Source organism: Platalea leucorodia (assembly GCF_965183815.1).
Source record: "Platalea leucorodia genome assembly, chromosome: 17".
NCBI lineage: Eukaryota > Metazoa > Chordata > Aves > Pelecaniformes > Threskiornithidae > Platalea > Platalea leucorodia.
In genome coordinates, this window is record NC_138839.1 from 2,573,053 (window position 1) to 2,590,266 (window position 17,214).

Genomic DNA, 17,214 nt, shown 5'->3' on the forward strand with positions numbered 1-17,214 from the left:
GGGACTCTGAGCACAGCTCTGGTAAAAGTAGTCGGTTTTGTCGTTACGCGTGTAAATGCTGCTTCCTGTAATTCACGCCACCTGCTGTGTTTGGTGTTCCAAGGATTTTGATGTTGGTCAAATCTACAAAAAGAAGATCGTTTTGATAAATGCATCCTACAGTGTTAATTTCTGCAGACTAGTGGGAATCAGTGAATGGCTCAAGGACTTCGTCAGTATTCAGTGAGTAAAATTAACTCTAGACTCATTGCTTGTTTTACCTTTGTGTCACAACAGGAGAGGTAACCAAATTCTGTAGCAAATTAAATAGATTTCAGTAAATGTATCTAAATTATTATATTCCATTCTTGTGTGATGAGGAAAGGAACTGTGTCTCAGAGCTGAGAAGGAAGAGGCTTACTGAGCCTGAGGGGCATGGCGTGGGTTTCTGTAGCGGCGATAGCGAGGGGCCAGTCCCTAATCCGTGGACAGCAATATAGACCTGAGGTAGCTGCCGGCCCTGGAGAAGTAGAAAGCTTTTTTCCAAAAATATCAGACCCTTTTTTTAAAAGGGATCCTAAAGGATCTCTTTGTAGGTACAAAGAAGTAAAAGAGGACCCAAGCTTCTTTCTGGGCCACCACAAAGGCCTTTCAGCCCAGGCAAACCTCTTTCACCGGCTGGCATCCTTCATAGCCTGATTCACACTAACTTCCAGATTACTGCTGAAGTTTAAACGTGAAGAAGCTGATGAAATAAAGGAAGCGATCTCAGCACAAAGAACACTTAAATTGAAATCCTGTGGCCTTTCCCATCATTCCGTTCATATAATCCCGATGACAGGTTATAAAATGAAGCACTGTCCAGTTGGGAGAGATTGCAAATTAATCTGTTTAACTATATTGATAATTTTATTTGATTGTTTATAGATAAACAAATGGAAGTATCCCCAAATTGTTTCTTTTTGAGAATAATTCAGAGACTAGCTTTCTGTGGAGATATTTCAAGCCTTTAAAAATAAAAAATACTACTTTTCACAACTTGTCTTTATCTAAAAAATAAAGTCAAGAAAATAATGTATTTACTTGGGACTCTGTGAAACAAAAAATGATTGTAGTCTAGCCTGGAAGTGGAAAAAAAAGCTAAAGGTCTTGTTTGTAAGTAAGTGAAGCTTATTACAAATAGGAGACATCAGAACAAATTCCATAAAAAGTTAAGGTTTCAACTCTTAAGGCTGACTGACCTGAAGAAAGCGTTTCTGTGACTCTCTAATCGTACCCCAGTGGAATGAACAAGTCGTAATACCACAGGAACTGATGTCTTACTCCGGAGATAGTTTTACAGCTCGCTACCCACTGCCACTTCGTAGCGATAGGTTGCACTTGGAATTTCTAGCTGGCTTGATACGAAAAATGATGGGGCACAGTTAAGCCATTGCTATCCCAGTTAGTCCCTCTAAGAGTAGGTTGGAATGTGAACGTGCTGCAGTCCTTGACGGAATGGAGTCACTTGAGAGCTACAAAGCCTGAATCCAGCTGCTGGAGAAGATCTTGGTAAAGGTGTTTAGCGCTTTCGTCACAGACTAACGGAGATGCATAATTGACCACAATACAGCACAACACTTAAGCTTTTAAACTTGCTCTGGTGCTCGGCTGAATATGAATGTCCTTTTTTGCTTGTTTTGTAAATCATGTAAGTGGATTTAATTTTGACCCACTTATAATACATGTTTAATTTCTATTGCAAAGTCTGAAGTTACTAATCTTCTGACAAAATGACTTTTTTCCCTGCTCTCAAAGATTGTTGGTTTTTATCCCATTCAGTATATTGGACAATTACATATTTTAAATCAGTACCTCTGATTTGTGACCACAAATGAAACAACCCTTTCTGAAAGGCCTAAGTCTTTTCTTGATACAATTGCCTTTTAAAGTACTCTCCAAATACAAATTAAACATCGGGTATTGTTAATTGAATGACTCAATGATTTTTTTGATGTCTGATGAATTAATTCAATTTTTTTTCAAATACATCTTATCATCCATTCTCATATTATTAATAATTCGAACAGCACAGATCAGATTTGTAGACACTGATCTTACACCGTATAATGCTTCTCTCTTCTCAAGTAGAACCATACATGAATTGTTACAAAATAGTTTTACCAAGTATCTTGACGTCTAAGCTGTCGTGGTGTCAGCTGTCCTCTAAATCGCTTACACGGGTGGTTGTAGACGTAATGCTTGAGAAGTGCTATCAGTGACAGACACTAGATTTGCTAATAAAAAGCTATATTCTAATGGTTAAAGTGAGCATTATTACATCTCCATGCAATGGGAGTCTGTTCTTAGCGTAGTGGTTCTCTGTGTGTGTGTGTTTGGCAGCCTGTGCTCTAAATCATGACTATTTAATCAAGGTAACATTTGAAATAGAAGGAGCTATTCCTTAAAGTCTTTCTCAGGAGAAACTGCCAGTGATCAGTTCTGAAGATCAGTGTGCAGATGCTTACTTCCCTAGTCACGTTTTAAGCTCCTGAATTCTGAACAGTTTTCCTTTTCTATTTGAAAATGTTTCATCCTGCTTTTGTTTGGCTTTAATTTTGTTTTGATAAAATTATGATTAGCATGTATGTTCTCTCTTCCAGTTTACTTAGGTACTCCCATGGCTAACAACATTTGGTTCTCTATCTTGTCTAGCTTCCCTTCTGTTTCTGTCAGGCAGAATAGGTCTCCAGTAGTGCCTTAATAATTTCATTTAGAGTGCAGCTGTGAGATTTCTTGTCTTCTGATGGGCATTTTGCTTGCATCACAGAGACCATGAAATGAGGCATTGAAATAAGTGGCAGTTTCTATTCAAGATCATTTTGATGCAGTTTGCAGCAGGCAGCACATTCTCTAATCATTTGCAGCTACCTTTTTTTTTTCCCCCCCCCCTCTTCATTTCCTCTTTGGACAGGGGAGACGTTAGAGCAGCACTCAAAATGGATGTGGGAGAAGACTGCTTCCGAGTTGGAACGGGCGCTTGGTCCACCCTGTTCTTGGTGATGATATTGAGCCTCAGCGTCACCTGCCTGGCCGCAGCCTCCCTGTCTGTAGCATGAAGGCAACGATTCTTGCCTTTAAAAAGCACTTTCAGACTTTCTGAATGAAACCTCAATAAAGAATCAGCCTTTGTAGTTTTACAATTGCAGCGGGGTTCCGTGCTTTTCATTCATCTGTCACTCATTCTGACTTTTCTAAGTAATTAATCCAAATGGGGGAAAAAAAAAAAAAAATCTGCCCTTGTTACCAGAATAGGAGCTGGGGTTTTCATACACAGCTTTAATTTGGAGTTTTATGTTAATTATCTCCGCAGTTTTGACCCACCTGGCAAAATATCTGCTGGGATGTCCTGTGAAATAGTGGTGACGTTTAAGCCAATGGTAAGTGCACCTGAGTGCTAAGTGACATGATGATGAGAATCCCAGTATAATCCACTACTCTGATTAAAAACATCATTAATTTAATTTCTTAACTGTTAACAAGGAAACAAACTGCATTTCTAGAAAACGTACTCTTGTACTTGGACAACGGTGTGCATGTTCAAGCTCTGTTAAATTGTAATAAGGCATATTCTAAGGGCACGTTTTAGAAAAATGCCTGTCGTAGAATCATAGAATCATTAAGGTTGGAAAAGACCCTTAAGATCATCGAGTCCGACTGTCACTAAGTATTCTTGGAGTGTGTTTTGAAACTTGCTCCAAATGCAAAGATTTATAATATTGCCTAGCTAAAATTAGGCAGGCAGTTACCAAAGACTGTTTTAAAGCAGAAATGTAGAATCTGTACAGATACATTTTAGTAGGTTACTCAAAGAATGAATGAAAATGTTTTTCATCAGACTACATCGGCTAAATCTTTGCAAATTTCTTGGTTGTTTGGTTTTTTATTTGTTTTCTAGATAAATGAAACTCTGGAAGGGGAAGTAATGTTTATGGCACAGACCGGTTCTTTTTCTGTTCCGTTGAAATGTACGGCCAAGAGGTGCATTGTAAGTGACTTTTAAAAAGTATCTTCAGAGTCAGTATAACAACAGTAATAGAAAATGTGAGACAGCATAAACATGATTGAAAATATTTAGCAAGAGGTATTTATATTCCTTTCTTTTAAATGGAGTCTCTTTCCAGAAAATTATTAATTCCTTAACTTCCCCGATTACACTGAGATTTATACAGAAGTATCTTAATGGATTTAGTTAACCGTGAACTGTAACTTTACTTTAACGGCAGAGTGGAATTAACTGAAGTAGTTCTGTTTAGAAGCTGATGCCACGATGTTGCATAGTGAATGGAGGGAAGCGAAATGCCTGCTGGAAAGGAGCTCTCTTTCTCCATGCAGTTTTTGGAAATTCAATCCCAGACCTGCAGTAGCTTATTCTTTAATTTTCTATGTAGACAAAAATCCAAATATCACAATATCTTTCTGTCTTTTCTGGCATTTATAAAAAGCATATAATCGCTCCTTTCTTTCAGCATCTCAAAATCTTTTGAGAATTCTATACCGAATTTTAAGCAAAGAACATCATTTTCTTACTGTTAAGAGATGAAACTACAGCAGCACTAGCTTTTTTTAGATACCTTAACTCTCTATGAGCTAACTTGAAGAAAGTATCTGATAAAAGCAACAACTTTGTTTCGAAATTACTTCCTTCACAGCTAAGAGCAGATTTGCCTTTACAGGCCAAAAGAAATTAGAATATACAATGCTAGAGGAAAATGATTATGCAAGGAGACACCCAGTATTGGAATAAGACTGGCAAATGCGAAATTTGGGATATACTGGGAGCATACTTAAAAATTAAAGAGTAGTTTTAAAAGGCTTTAGACATATGAATGTCTTCCTGGAGTTTGTGATATTACATTTTGGTAAATGAAATGAATAAAATTGCCTGTAAAGTTTCGTTACTGGGCTGCACACTGAAACTTTTGTGCCCAGGGAAATGAATCAAGAAGAATCTGTTACACAGAAGACAGAAGGGGGGAAGTCACTGAAAGGTGGTGCGTTGTAATTATTATATTAGCAATCTAGCGAAGTATTTAAGGATGCGCTTAATTTTAAGCACTTGTGGGAAGCTAGAATGATACCACATCAATATTGCATACTTAAATCTGACGGCGTATAGGGCGCTCTGATGGTTTTCAGTTAAAAGACCTTGATGATGAGAATGCACACTACAGTAGAAAGCCAGCAAAATCATCTTTGATCAGAGGAATAGTTTTCTTCACCTAGAGAATTCATACCAGCATTGTGTGCTGGTTACACGCAGGATACTCCTGTTCTTTATGCCCTGAAAGTGGGAAGAGTTCAGCTGTAAGCAGGATACTAGCAAGCAACCAAGTTGTCTTTGTCTTTTTGGTGCTTGAACTTGAATTACAAGTCTTCCGTTATCGTATACCCCATTGCAAAGTCATTAAAAATTCTATAGGAAGCAGTGTATTACTTTTGAAACTGGCTGTAAACCATGGCAACTCAAAGAAACAAGACAGGACGTGTTATAAACTGATACGTAGTCACTATATGATTTTTAAATGCTGCTTGCTTCTCAGCTTGACGCTAGTAAAGCCATTGTACTGTAACACGAGAGCACCAGTGTTGAATTGGTATGTCAGTATTACCTACTTCCAGAGTAACTACCTGAAGACTTATGCAAGCTGCTACGACGAACAGAATTTAACCTGTTTTTTCCCCTTGTCATATAGTGGACTGAAAGGGAAGTGGCTCAGTTTAACAAGACGTTGTTTTAATGAGTTGGCTTCTGCAAAAAGGCAGAAGGATACTCACAGTTCGTGTTGTTACTTGATACGCTCTTTGAAATGATAATAAGAATTTTCAAGTCCTATTCTTGAAAAGGTGGATGCTCATTCAATTGACATTACTGACTATCTAGGACAGTAGTAATTAATGGGTTATCTTCTCACAGCTGGCACTAGATAAAGAGCTCATTGACTTTGGGAGCCATGTGGTGGGAGAGACAATTTCACGGACCATCAACCTGACAAACAGCGGAGCTTTGGGAACAAGATTCAAAGTTCAGACGTCAGCAGGTGACAGCAGTACATGCAGAGCAACAGCAAAATCTTCTCCTGGAAGAATGGTAGGGTCAAAAGCATTTCCCTAAATTGATAGAAACATTCTGCTTTGCACACTGTGGTAGAATCATACAGAATCATAGAACAGCTCAGGTTGGAAGGGACTTCGGAAGATCATCTGGTCCAACCTTTAGTAGTTCGTTTATGTTTGGGTTGGCACATCTTAATATCATCTGTTAGACCCCCAAATATCACAAGACAAACTTAAAAATGAGTATCCATTTTGGTCATTTATGTCGTGATTCCTATTTTCTCCACATCCATGAAAAGTAGGAAAAAACACTTTAGTTAAAAGAGGAGATTCTGACGGAGTCATTTAAAATCCCAGCTCCTGGACTTCAGAAAAATGCCAACTGCTGCAAAACTAGCAATAAAATAATGAGAATTGGGAGCACTAGCCTGTGATCTTCCCTTAAAACTTCACAGCTGTTCATTTAAATTTCCTATCAAAGAAGGACAGTCGCAGTTATTGACAAGCTGTTGTTACAAGGGAAAAAGTCGTCTTAGTCAAACTAAGAATTACACTGAGGGTTGTTGCCTGAAAACCGTAATAATAAACATTATTAAAAGAATGGAAGGAAGATCTCTCAAATCAATAGTGGAATGAACGCAAATGGTTGTAATGTTGTGTCCTGTGGGCTGTCCTGGGTGGGAATGAAGCAGAGACTGTTGAAGAAATGCACCAAACCTCAGGCACTTGGGGCAGGGCTGACAGCGTGTGTGGTGGCAGACCTGACAGCCATTGCTCCTACAGCATGCCAGTTCCAAATTTGAGAGAAAACTGAGGAATCCTAGCATGTACTCCTCCATATAGCAGGTAATTTTAAGTGAAAAAGATAAAGAAAGCATGCATACAATCTTCTTTGCATGTCAGCACTGTGGCGCAGATTTTTGAGAAGACTGAGGAGCTTAAATCTGAAGACATACTTGCTCCTTTTCTAAATAAGTTGTGGACTTTATTCTTAAAGTGGGGAAATCTTCAGATATTTAAAAAAAAAAAAAAAACACAAACAAACAAACAAAAAAAACCAAACCAGCCAACAACAACCACCCACCCACTGTGGTAGGAACTCATGCTTTGCAATTCCCGTGTTGATGAATATCATTATCATAAATGTTCCTTTTCCCTCAAGTGTTGCATAGGTAGCAGCCATAAATAGATTTCACAGGTCCCTGACCAGAGAGAATATCCCTACGGGGTTGCATAGCTTTGTTTTGAAGTGCCTGCATGGTCCTGTAAACACAGTGCAGATACTTCATCTTTCTTCCATCACTGCAGTCTTTAATTTCTCTGATTGTTGAAGAGCAATTGGCTCAGATGGTTTTCGAAATTCTCTACTTGATAACCTAACCCAGTTTTAAGTTCTAAGAAAAGGGTTGACCTCTCTTTTGAAACACTCCATTAAATAGTATGTACAGGGAAACTGCTGAGCTGTTTGCCATGGCTTTCAACTCTCACACTATCCTTACATTAAAAGCGTGGTTCAAATACAGAATTTGTGAAATAACACCGTCTGTATCCATGGTTTTCCTTCTGTATTCTGGCTTTTGTAGGTGTGTAATAAACAGAAGTCTAGTTTTAGCAGACTTAGTTTTGACATAGAACTGTCTGTGTTTCCACTAGAAAAATGTTGGTTCTGTTAATTGTAAAATAACCGATGCTGTATTGTGTTGCTCCCGTTATATTATTTACCTGTTTTGGGCAGCCAGCAAAAATTAAATCTGCTCATTGATAAAGGTCTAATAGAATGTGCAGTTTCTAGAAAGTGCAACGCATTTCTCCATTTATAATGTGGAACAGTTGCAAGAAAACACAAGTCTGACTTGCAGCTGCTTGATAAAATTGGAGCTGGCGCAAGCTAGATGAACAGTCACAGTAGAAAATGGTTTTTCTGTGTTTTCTGGTAGGTTACTCAACACTTCAGTGACTGCATCCCTGAAAAGAAAGTCAGCAGTAGTCCTGTGACATCTGTAGTTGAAAAGAAGGAAGACATTTCTCCTGACCATAGTGCAGAAATGACCTCCTGTGTAGCCCGGGGGGAGCAGCAGAGGACCGAGACGAGCCTGAGCAGCGGTTCCGCGGGTGAGGTGACTATTTTAGACCACGGGCAGTGCAGCGTCCCAGGCTAAGCGTTATCCATTTGTAGAGTTTCCTGTAACGAACTGTGGAACTCAGTTTGCAGAGTTGCTCAGTAAATTAAGTAGTTCATCATTCTAGTTGTAATGTTATATTTCTTTGCATGCTGCCTCACAAAAAATGACTAAAAATAATGCACTGACACCATTATATCAAAAGCAGCAGAGAATCTCGCTTCTCATTAGTGATCAACAATTCAGCCTCAGAAGAATAGAGAAATAAGTTAAGCCTGGGAAGAAGGGAGGGGTTGGGGGAAGGTGTTTTAAGATTTGGATTTATTTCTCATTACCCCACTCTGATTTGATTGGTAATAAATTAAGCTAATTGCCCCAAGTCGAGTCTGTTTTGCCCGTGATGGTAACTGGTGAACGATCTCTCCCTGTCCTTATCTCGACCCACGAGCCTTTTGGTATATTTTCTCTCCCCTGTCCAGTTGAGGAGGGGGAGCGACAGAGCGGCTTTGGTGGGCACCTGACGTCCAGCCACGGCAAACCCACCACATTGTCTTAGCAGCTGAGTGCCCACTTCTCAGAATAGAAATCCACATCACAGGTTTATTTTTATAGTCTGTAATTCTAGGAACAAGGAAGCAGAAAGATGAACCTCCTCAGACATTTTGCCATCTCATTCCTAATGTTTACTACGTGCTTAATAAAATCCAGTCTTGTAGAAGAAAGACTTCCTTAATTTCTTAATTATCTGTGTTCTTTAAATATTTCTTCTGGATATTGAACATTCCAATTGCAGGAAACTAAAAGTTCCATGAAAAGGTTGTGGGTGTTTTTTCTTTTTAAAGCGAGGATCTGTATTGTGAAACGGGGTGATTCCGTAAGTCACGGCAGCTGTCCCCACGCACGCTAACTTACCTGATGACACCTTGATCTTTTCCCTGGTTAACGCGAAGCGTGTGGTGGCCGGTTGGTTACTGCCATGCAGTCCAGAGCTAGCTTCGTCTCTCTCCTGAGGCATTAGTTTAAGGCACGTCGAAGCCCTGGTGGGAGACCCTTTAATGAAAAGGTACTTATTATTGCAGTCGTTTTGAAACTGAAGTGAAGCAGCACTTTCACTTGTTTCGCAGGTCCTCCTGACGGCGTTGCTTTGTCCCTCTGAAATTGTTCTTAAAGCCCAGTTCACGCTTTCAGCTGAGTTTGCATTCCTTGGTGTGACAATCTCTGATATATACTTTATCCTTCTGAAACCTTAATATTGTTATTCTGTAGCGGAAGGCTCAGGTGCCCAAGGTTGACGTCGGGACTAGGGCACAGTTGTATGGCCAAACAGAAATTTCCTTCTAGACATTTATATTTCCACATCATTGGTATACATTATTGGATTTGCAATATTGACCAAAATCAATGTACTTCTGCTCTGTTTGATGTTTTTGTTTAGTGAATAGATGCACACATCCAGCATTTTGTGGGGTTTTGTTTGTGTTGTTTTTTTTTTTCCCCCCAGAACAACTTGGTCAAGATGTATTAAATTCCAGATCAGATCTCGATACAGACAATGCACATGATTTAGTGAAGCTTTCTCCTGAAGAAACACCCGTGGAAATTATGCTTGGAAAGGTAATGAATATCCTGAGATGCAGACAAGATTTTCACTTGTTTAAGCCTGCATCAAATAAATTGCTTTGGCTCTGGTGGGAAATGCTTAAGTACGTGATCAACTTCAAGCCCACTGGACTTCACTGGATCACAGTTAATTCTTAAAATGAAATCACATGGCGTATTTGCCCTTTCTTTAGATTTATAAAGACTTATTTGAGCTGAAAGATTCTGTAGAGATTTAAATTTCCCATAATTTAACTCTTCTTTTTTTTTTTTTTTGGTTCGGTGTTGGTTTTTTTTCCCCAACTGATTTTTCTGCTGTGTCTTTCTGTGGTTATACAAAGTCTAGTGACAACACAAGAGATGGGGCGGGAAGAATGTCTGGGAAACGTCAAACTTGAGCCGTATTAAAAAATCTGGATATGAGAGTCCAGATACTAGTTCGTACTAGCGTTTATGGCTTCTACCTGTGCATACAAAAGGCAGATGGACTTAGCGCTGGAATCAGTAGAGCAGATCTTTGAACGGTAGCGCAAGACAGCCTCTCTATGTTTTGGTTACATAGTCAGCAATATAGGATGGGAACGCCTCGGTGAGCCACGTTATCTAGCTGTCAGACAGAGTCTTGCAGTAACAGGAGACTCTCGGTAAAATTCTGACCACGCCTGGTTGTGAAACCATGTGTCGTGCCAAGTCTTTTCCCCACACTAAACCTCCTAGGGAGCTGCTGCTACTGATTTCTCCCTCGCATACTGCGTTCAATCTAGTTACAAACTTGGTGTAATAGTGTTTGCATAGCGCGAGTATATCCTGCTGCTTTATTTCAATACAATTTATAGCCGACTACAGTAATACAGTCACATTTTCATTAAAAACATGTTACTTCTTGTTTAGGTTACTGAAGGTGAAATTGGACCCTTCAGCTCAGTCAAACTTCAGATTATATTTGTCCCAGCCGTCCCTGGGGATGTGCGGGCAGAGTTTGTCATCGTGTTTGACAACTCGGACTGCAAACCAGTGAGTGATTTTGTGCAAGACTTGCTTGAAAACACTGTAGGAAAGGAGTTTAAAACCCTTCTACTTCTGCTTTTTCCAAGAGTTAAAATTGCTCAGAATCCTGTATTAGAAACAGGAGAAGGAGGTAGAGGAAGATATATTTATGAACAGTATAAGAAATAACAATGAGGTACCATATGATTGCATATTATGTGGTTTGATGGGAGGTAATTTTGTAAATCATGGCCCTTCTTTCTGATGCAGTAAGGTTATTAAACATGTTGATTCTCTTAAATTTCTATGCAAATAATCCTGATATTCCCATTTTATCAGACATCGTGCTAGAAAACATGTCTAGAAAACATGTCCCGGAAACAAATACAAAAGTATTCTTCTTTATTCCCAACCTACGTAGTTTATTTTCTTTCTGATATATCAGAATTGGAATTATTTAGCATGCAGTAGTGAAACTGATGTGTGAAAGCTGGAAGAGATGACAACTTTAGTTACCACTTTAGCATATTTTGATTCCACACTTTACTGGAAGCCAAATTCTGCCTGGGAACAGTTCACAGAAGCTTGCCAAAAAAATAAAGAAAAAATGTCAAGCAGCTCAGTAGGCCAGCCCTGGCTCTCCCCGCGGCCTGCAGATGGAGTAGCCTGCAAAAGGAGCTGCAGGTGCACACTGCAGCCTCCTCTGGTGCCCTCTCTTTCAGGATCATTTGGTCGCAGTCCGAGCTGTGTGGTCACTGATGGCAGACCTAAGGTCGCTATAGGCAGTACAGTGCTGTGCTGCCCTTACTGTATTTCTTTGCTGGCTGAACAAGCTGCTGCCTCTTCAGTTTCTGCACGTTCACTTAAGCGAGGTGCACTTTAATTTCAGTCTCATGGGCAGCACGCTATTCTTTCATGTTGTCTGTCAAAGAATCCAAACCAAAGTATAATTCTTTTTTCTGCTGAAACACCATAACAGCTAGGTTTTATATTACAAATTATTTTCATAGCTTTGTCTAATTAAAGAACCTGTTGCAATATGAATCACAAAATATTTTACTCAGCTGTAGTTTATAGCAGAAATTCTTGCTCTGTCTAGATCAGTAAGAATTTGAGACTAACAAAAATATTTACACTCTCGGTTTCTGTATTAACAGCTGTGCTTTAGTGCCATTGGAGTTTCTACTGATGTGCCGGTTTGGGTGCCCAATCCCAACATTGATTTAAAGATCTGTATGTATGACCGACTTTATCAGGATTGCATTGTCGTTCAAAGCAGGTGAGCTGCCCTTCCGTTGTCAGCTGCCTTCTCCAGCTCAACAATGAGATCGTGAGTCACCAGGTGATGTCCTGAGGTGCCGCTGTGCCAGACCCATCTTGGCACCATAGGAAGCCGAAGAAGAGTTTGGTTTTTCCCTTGCCATTTCAGCAGGACGTCCTGATTACAAGCCCTCTGAGTTCCGCGCTTCTGTGGAACTTGCACTTGGGTATCCCGCTATCCCAGATTCCCAAGCCCGGCCGTAGCTAGGAAGTATCTGGGTTAATACGTGCCTTTCCACTCCTACAGGATTCCCTATGTTGTGCCTGTTCTGTGGTGGAACTGTAAAGCCCCTAGGGAACAGCAGCCCCACAGAGTTTCATCATGTGCAGTTTGCGCTCTAAACATTAGGGAGATGATAAATGTGTCTGTCTAAAATTAAGTCCACACCAGGTATAATTGATTCAGCCAGGAAATTTTATGAAATAATATTTTGTTATTTCTCAGCTATTTTACCTTTAATTAAAATCCATGGGAGACTTAGGATCTGGAAGCCAGCCTCATGCCAACTGTTCTTTATTGGGAAGGTCAATCACCAGTCTTACCAGACTTGGGCTATGATGCTGGATAAATCACGTCAGGCCTTTTGCATTTACTGTAAAATGGGAAGGGTACAACTTTTCCTAACCCGTGTAGGCATTAAGCACTGCGCTGGAGTGAGAGACACCTTGTAAGTACACAGACAGTGACCAAATACCAATTTACAGGGGAAAAAATAGCTGTGGGTTTCTGTAGTCCAAGTCAGTAATGTCTGAAGACTGGTTCTGTTTGCACTGTAATATAAAGATAATATTTCAGCTAATTGACCCCCAGAGATTTCCTGCTATTAGAGAGTGGTTACATCAACTTTTACTCTCTTAATTGTCTGCAGGTGCTGGGTGTCTTCCCTCTACCTAATGCAGTCACTATTGAATGCTTATTTTAACAATTTGCATTTCTTACATTCTATTTAAATCGGATTGGGGTGGGTTTGTGGGAGGGTGGGGGAGAGAGTGGTTCTGGAGAAGGCATCCATTCTAAACCTCTTACCAGAATTACAGACTGCAGAGATTCTTCACAGTTGGAAAGAAATGAGTAAAGCTGTTATCTCAGAAATTCAGCTTACAGATATGACAAGTACAAGTTGTTATGTAAGTGATTTTACTTGGTCTAGATAACCCAGGGATAAAACTTATAAGTATAGAAGCAGACTAACTCTCCTAATGTAAACTTAAGATTTCAAGGGGATCCCAAAGATAGAAGCTGTCAAATTGCTTAGGGCAAAACTTCTTAACTGAGGGAAAAATCCTGCTGATCCTTCGCCAAGTCTCACTAAATTAAGAGCACTTAGTATGTAGTATGCTGTCCTTAGTACCTTGGCAAATCAGGTCTTTGATTTATCACCCAATTCTTCATAGTTAGGAAAAATTCTTTGTTATACAGTCATGTGGGCTGAAATTCAGAGTATTTCATGTGCAGGAATATAATGTCTCAACTTTTTATCCTGCAAAAGGAGGTAGATTCCATCATTCAGGTAGACGTGGTGCCTGAGAAGTTTCTTCCTCTAGTAGCTATTGAAATTTTTCTGTAGCGTGTATCAGAATGAGGATTCCTCATTGTTAGATGGTACACGTCAAACCACTTCTCAAACGGAATGAAGTTAAACTGCTGAAAATAGCTAGAGCTTACTACCAGTCCATTTCTTAGGTTAGCCTAGTAAGTAGCTGTATTTTAATTGCAATAGTGAAAAACTGGGGAAAGGTAGTCTTGCGAAGGTCTGTGGTGTGGAAGTATGCACGGCAAAGGATGCAGAGCCCAGGACAATTACCGGGCTGGCAAAGACGCGTCCAAACCGCTGTCAAGGTGCGAACAAAGGCAATAGCTTGTCGCACCGGGTAAAGAGTTACTGCAGTGCTGTCGGTGAGCGAATGCTCGTAGCAACCGTTCGCTGAAGGAGCCCAAAGGTAAGGTTGCCGCAGCCCAGCTGGAAAGGCCGCTTGTCTGCCAACTGCTGAAATGCCTTAGCCACTGAGAACTAAAGTTCAGATCCAGTAGGTATGAAATCTTATTAATGTAACTCTAGAACACAGATTCTTTAATTAAATGTTAATTAGATACTTAAATAATCCTGCTATTCAGCAATATTCTTACAAATTTCTGCTCTAATCACTAACTAGTTATAGAAAAGGAAAAAAAAAACCCACAAAAAACCACCAACAACAATAAAACACAAAACAAAAAACCTAAAACTTGTAGCAAGAGAATTCTTTAGATTTTCAGGGCAAAATCTGACCCAGACCTGAGGGAGATGATGTGTTAGAGCAGCCTTTCGTTCACTAACATCTGCCAGAAGCAGAGCAGAAAGAACTTTGTATCTTATTGCTGCTGCAGTCTGTGACATTGTGGACTACAGCACAAGTACAAGATCAAGTTTTCAAGGTAGGTAGCTCTGGCACTTAAGCGCCTCAGCAAGCTCTGTAGAATTGCAAAATGTTAGTTAATGCTGGGTTTGGTTTGGGTTTGGGGCTTTTTTTTTCTGGTCGCATAGAATATGGTAATCAGGGAGCATAAATAAGCAGCATAAAGGGTGAAAGTGCCTTATCAGAATCCTGTCCAATATAAATCACTTTTCAAAGTAATGTCTTTGGCAGGTTATAATCTGCACTGATTTAATGAAGTAGTATATAGTTCTCTGGGATTGTCAACAGTCAGAAATCATTCCAGGCTCCCGGTACCACATGCTATCGCTGTTGATTTAGAGCAGACCATCTGGACTGACAGCTTGTAAACCCGTCCAAGAGAAGGAAAATGACAAGCTGAAATATTTGTAAATTGCTTGGCGATTTTGCACATAAGCATAAAATTCCAAAGCAGGGTATGGTTTGTGGCTATCGCTGTATTATAATACGGCCAGAGGTCAGTAAACAGGGAGCTGTTTCCTAGCTTCCAATATGCCATTCATAGGGCAAATTGATCCCAAATTTTAGCAGCGGAACTGGCAGTACCAGCTTAGCCACACTATGACTTCTAGCCCTGTAGGATCTCTGCTGTTACAGGAGAAGTTACAGGAGATCTGTGAATCCACATTATTTAAAAGAAGTCACCACGGTTTTGGGGAGAAAAACCAAAAGCAGCAGCACTCTCAGTGCATTTCTGGCATAAGACAGCTCCCCCACAGCCCTGAGTTTGAGGGGTTTTTTTCGTGCCTGTACAGGCTTAATTTTTTGTATTGAAGGTTGAGATAATTGTGATGATAAAGAGGAGGAATAGAATTCACAAACTGGGTATATGCTGATGTTTTAGGTGCATTATGCTCTTTCAGGTTCAGTCTTCTGACTACAGGCTGGGCCATGAAGTGCTTGTTAGCCACTTGGGCAGCATCCAGGTATCCTTGGCCCCACTCAGGGGTCGCTGTCTTCATTTTTCTGTTTCTCAGACAGAATAACTGGTTTTTATTTGTTGCATCCCACCCACCACCAATCGTTACGTGTCCTAGACCCAGCATTGCAAGAAGGCCACTCCTTTTCCATCTTGAGTGGGTTCTGTGCTGCAGCTAGGGCCAGTTAGATGTCTCAGCCATTGAGTGAGTGTTTCCTGTTGATTCAGATAGAGGGAGTGTATGTTAGGAGCAAATAATTAGCTGCTATTTCACAATAATTTGGCTTTGACTTTCCCCTGACCTGACTTACCACTGTGCTGCACTTTAATTATGTTCCAATCAGCTGTGTACATTGCTTGAAATACAGCTGGGTTTACTTACAGTACTTCCAAAATCTTGTTTTCTATACTTATCTTAAAAGAGAATATAACTGTGTGATTTTGCTGTAGCAGTTTTACATGCCTATCATTTTCAAAGGAAGCTTGGAATAGTTATAATCGCAATGTAGAGTAGAGATGCAAGGGCAGGGGGCAGGGGGGATCAAACTCCAAGAGCAGATGTTGCTGAGGTGGCAGTACGGGTAGCCTCGAAGCCACCTAAGCATGTCTGATCTGTTCACAGAGCAAAAGCCACGCTGCGTTTGAAGTTTGAAGTATGCAAAGAATTGCATAAGCACATGGAGCTGCTGCCAAAAACAGGTTACATTCAAGCTCAGTCATCCTTCAGCGTGCAGTTGAAGTTTCTGCCCAGGTAACCTAACACCATTAATCTTTTCAGTATTTAACATCATATCTGTGGAAAACCTGAGCAGGTCGAAGTTTTTTTTCTTCCTTCACACTGTAGCAGGCTGGACTTCACACTGCTGGTGTCAGTGCAGGCCTCCTCTCCCCCTCTCTCCCCCTTAAGAGCTGCCAGATGCTCAAGGAGGAAATGAACTTGGATCACATACCTGCGAGGAAATGCTCTTCCCGTGGTGACAGCAGCAGTGTGAAAATCTTAGCAGTTGCGTTCCTGGTAGGCTGCTCCCGTTTCGGTGGGGAAGCTATTCTTACACCGGAGAGAGGTTATCTAGGCAGGTGGCTACTTCATGGATCAGTGATTAAATAATTTCTGGACAGAACTCCTGTGCTTGCTAATTAAGGTAAGAATGGTTGGGCTTCCTGTTCATCTCTCTCCTACCCATGTACATTTTTTTCTCCAGAATATGAACGTATCGATCTTGAATTTCATGTGGCATTTTATATAACATCTTCTAAGATGCTAAAAGCCTCACCCCAGCAAGTTTCTTGTCTCCATTTCATGATATATCTACATATACAAACATAACTCAGTTATAGGAAACAAAGAATTGCGGTTTTTAAAAATTTAAATTCAGGAGCTCTTGTTGACCACTGTTCATTTTATTTACCTCGTCATTGCCATCCTAAAGAATTTAGCAGGGCATTTCTTTTCAAATATAAATTAAATGATATAGATCTTAATTCTGGTGCACAGCCAAATATGTCAGCGGCTCCTGCATCGGTTGCTGCTGCAAACCTGCTGCTGTTTCCCTCTAGGTTATGCAGGCCTGGGGATGCCAGTATACCCGGATTTTCCCTGGTGTGCTCAGCATCTCTGGACGCTAAGTTGAGAGTCCCATCACTGAATATTAACCTGGTGAAAATTTCAAAATTGAAGAACTAAAAGTATTTACAGTTCTTCCAACATCTCAAATCCTATCAGATTACAACAGTAACCATTATTATGACATTTTTCAG

The 17,214-nt window shown here is 40.2% G+C and overlaps 1 protein-coding gene across 1 annotated transcript in view; it reads left to right on the plus strand.

The window, feature by feature from the left end:
* CFAP74 (cilia and flagella associated protein 74) overlaps positions 1-17,214 on the plus strand; it is a gene marked incomplete at both ends in the record, with an annotated part of 54,076 nt that overhangs the window by 21,001 nt on the left and 15,861 nt on the right. The window contains 9 exons of the mRNA XM_082329206.1: positions 104-222; positions 3,332-3,398; positions 3,917-4,006; positions 5,936-6,109; positions 8,013-8,187; positions 9,697-9,809; positions 10,686-10,808; positions 11,939-12,060; positions 16,079-16,207. Of these exons, the coding sequence (XP_082185332.1) occupies positions 104-222; positions 3,332-3,398; positions 3,917-4,006; positions 5,936-6,109; positions 8,013-8,187; positions 9,697-9,809; positions 10,686-10,808; positions 11,939-12,060; positions 16,079-16,207 (1,112 nt within the window). The remainder of the gene's footprint in view (positions 1-103; positions 223-3,331; positions 3,399-3,916; positions 4,007-5,935; positions 6,110-8,012; positions 8,188-9,696; positions 9,810-10,685; positions 10,809-11,938; positions 12,061-16,078; positions 16,208-17,214) is intronic.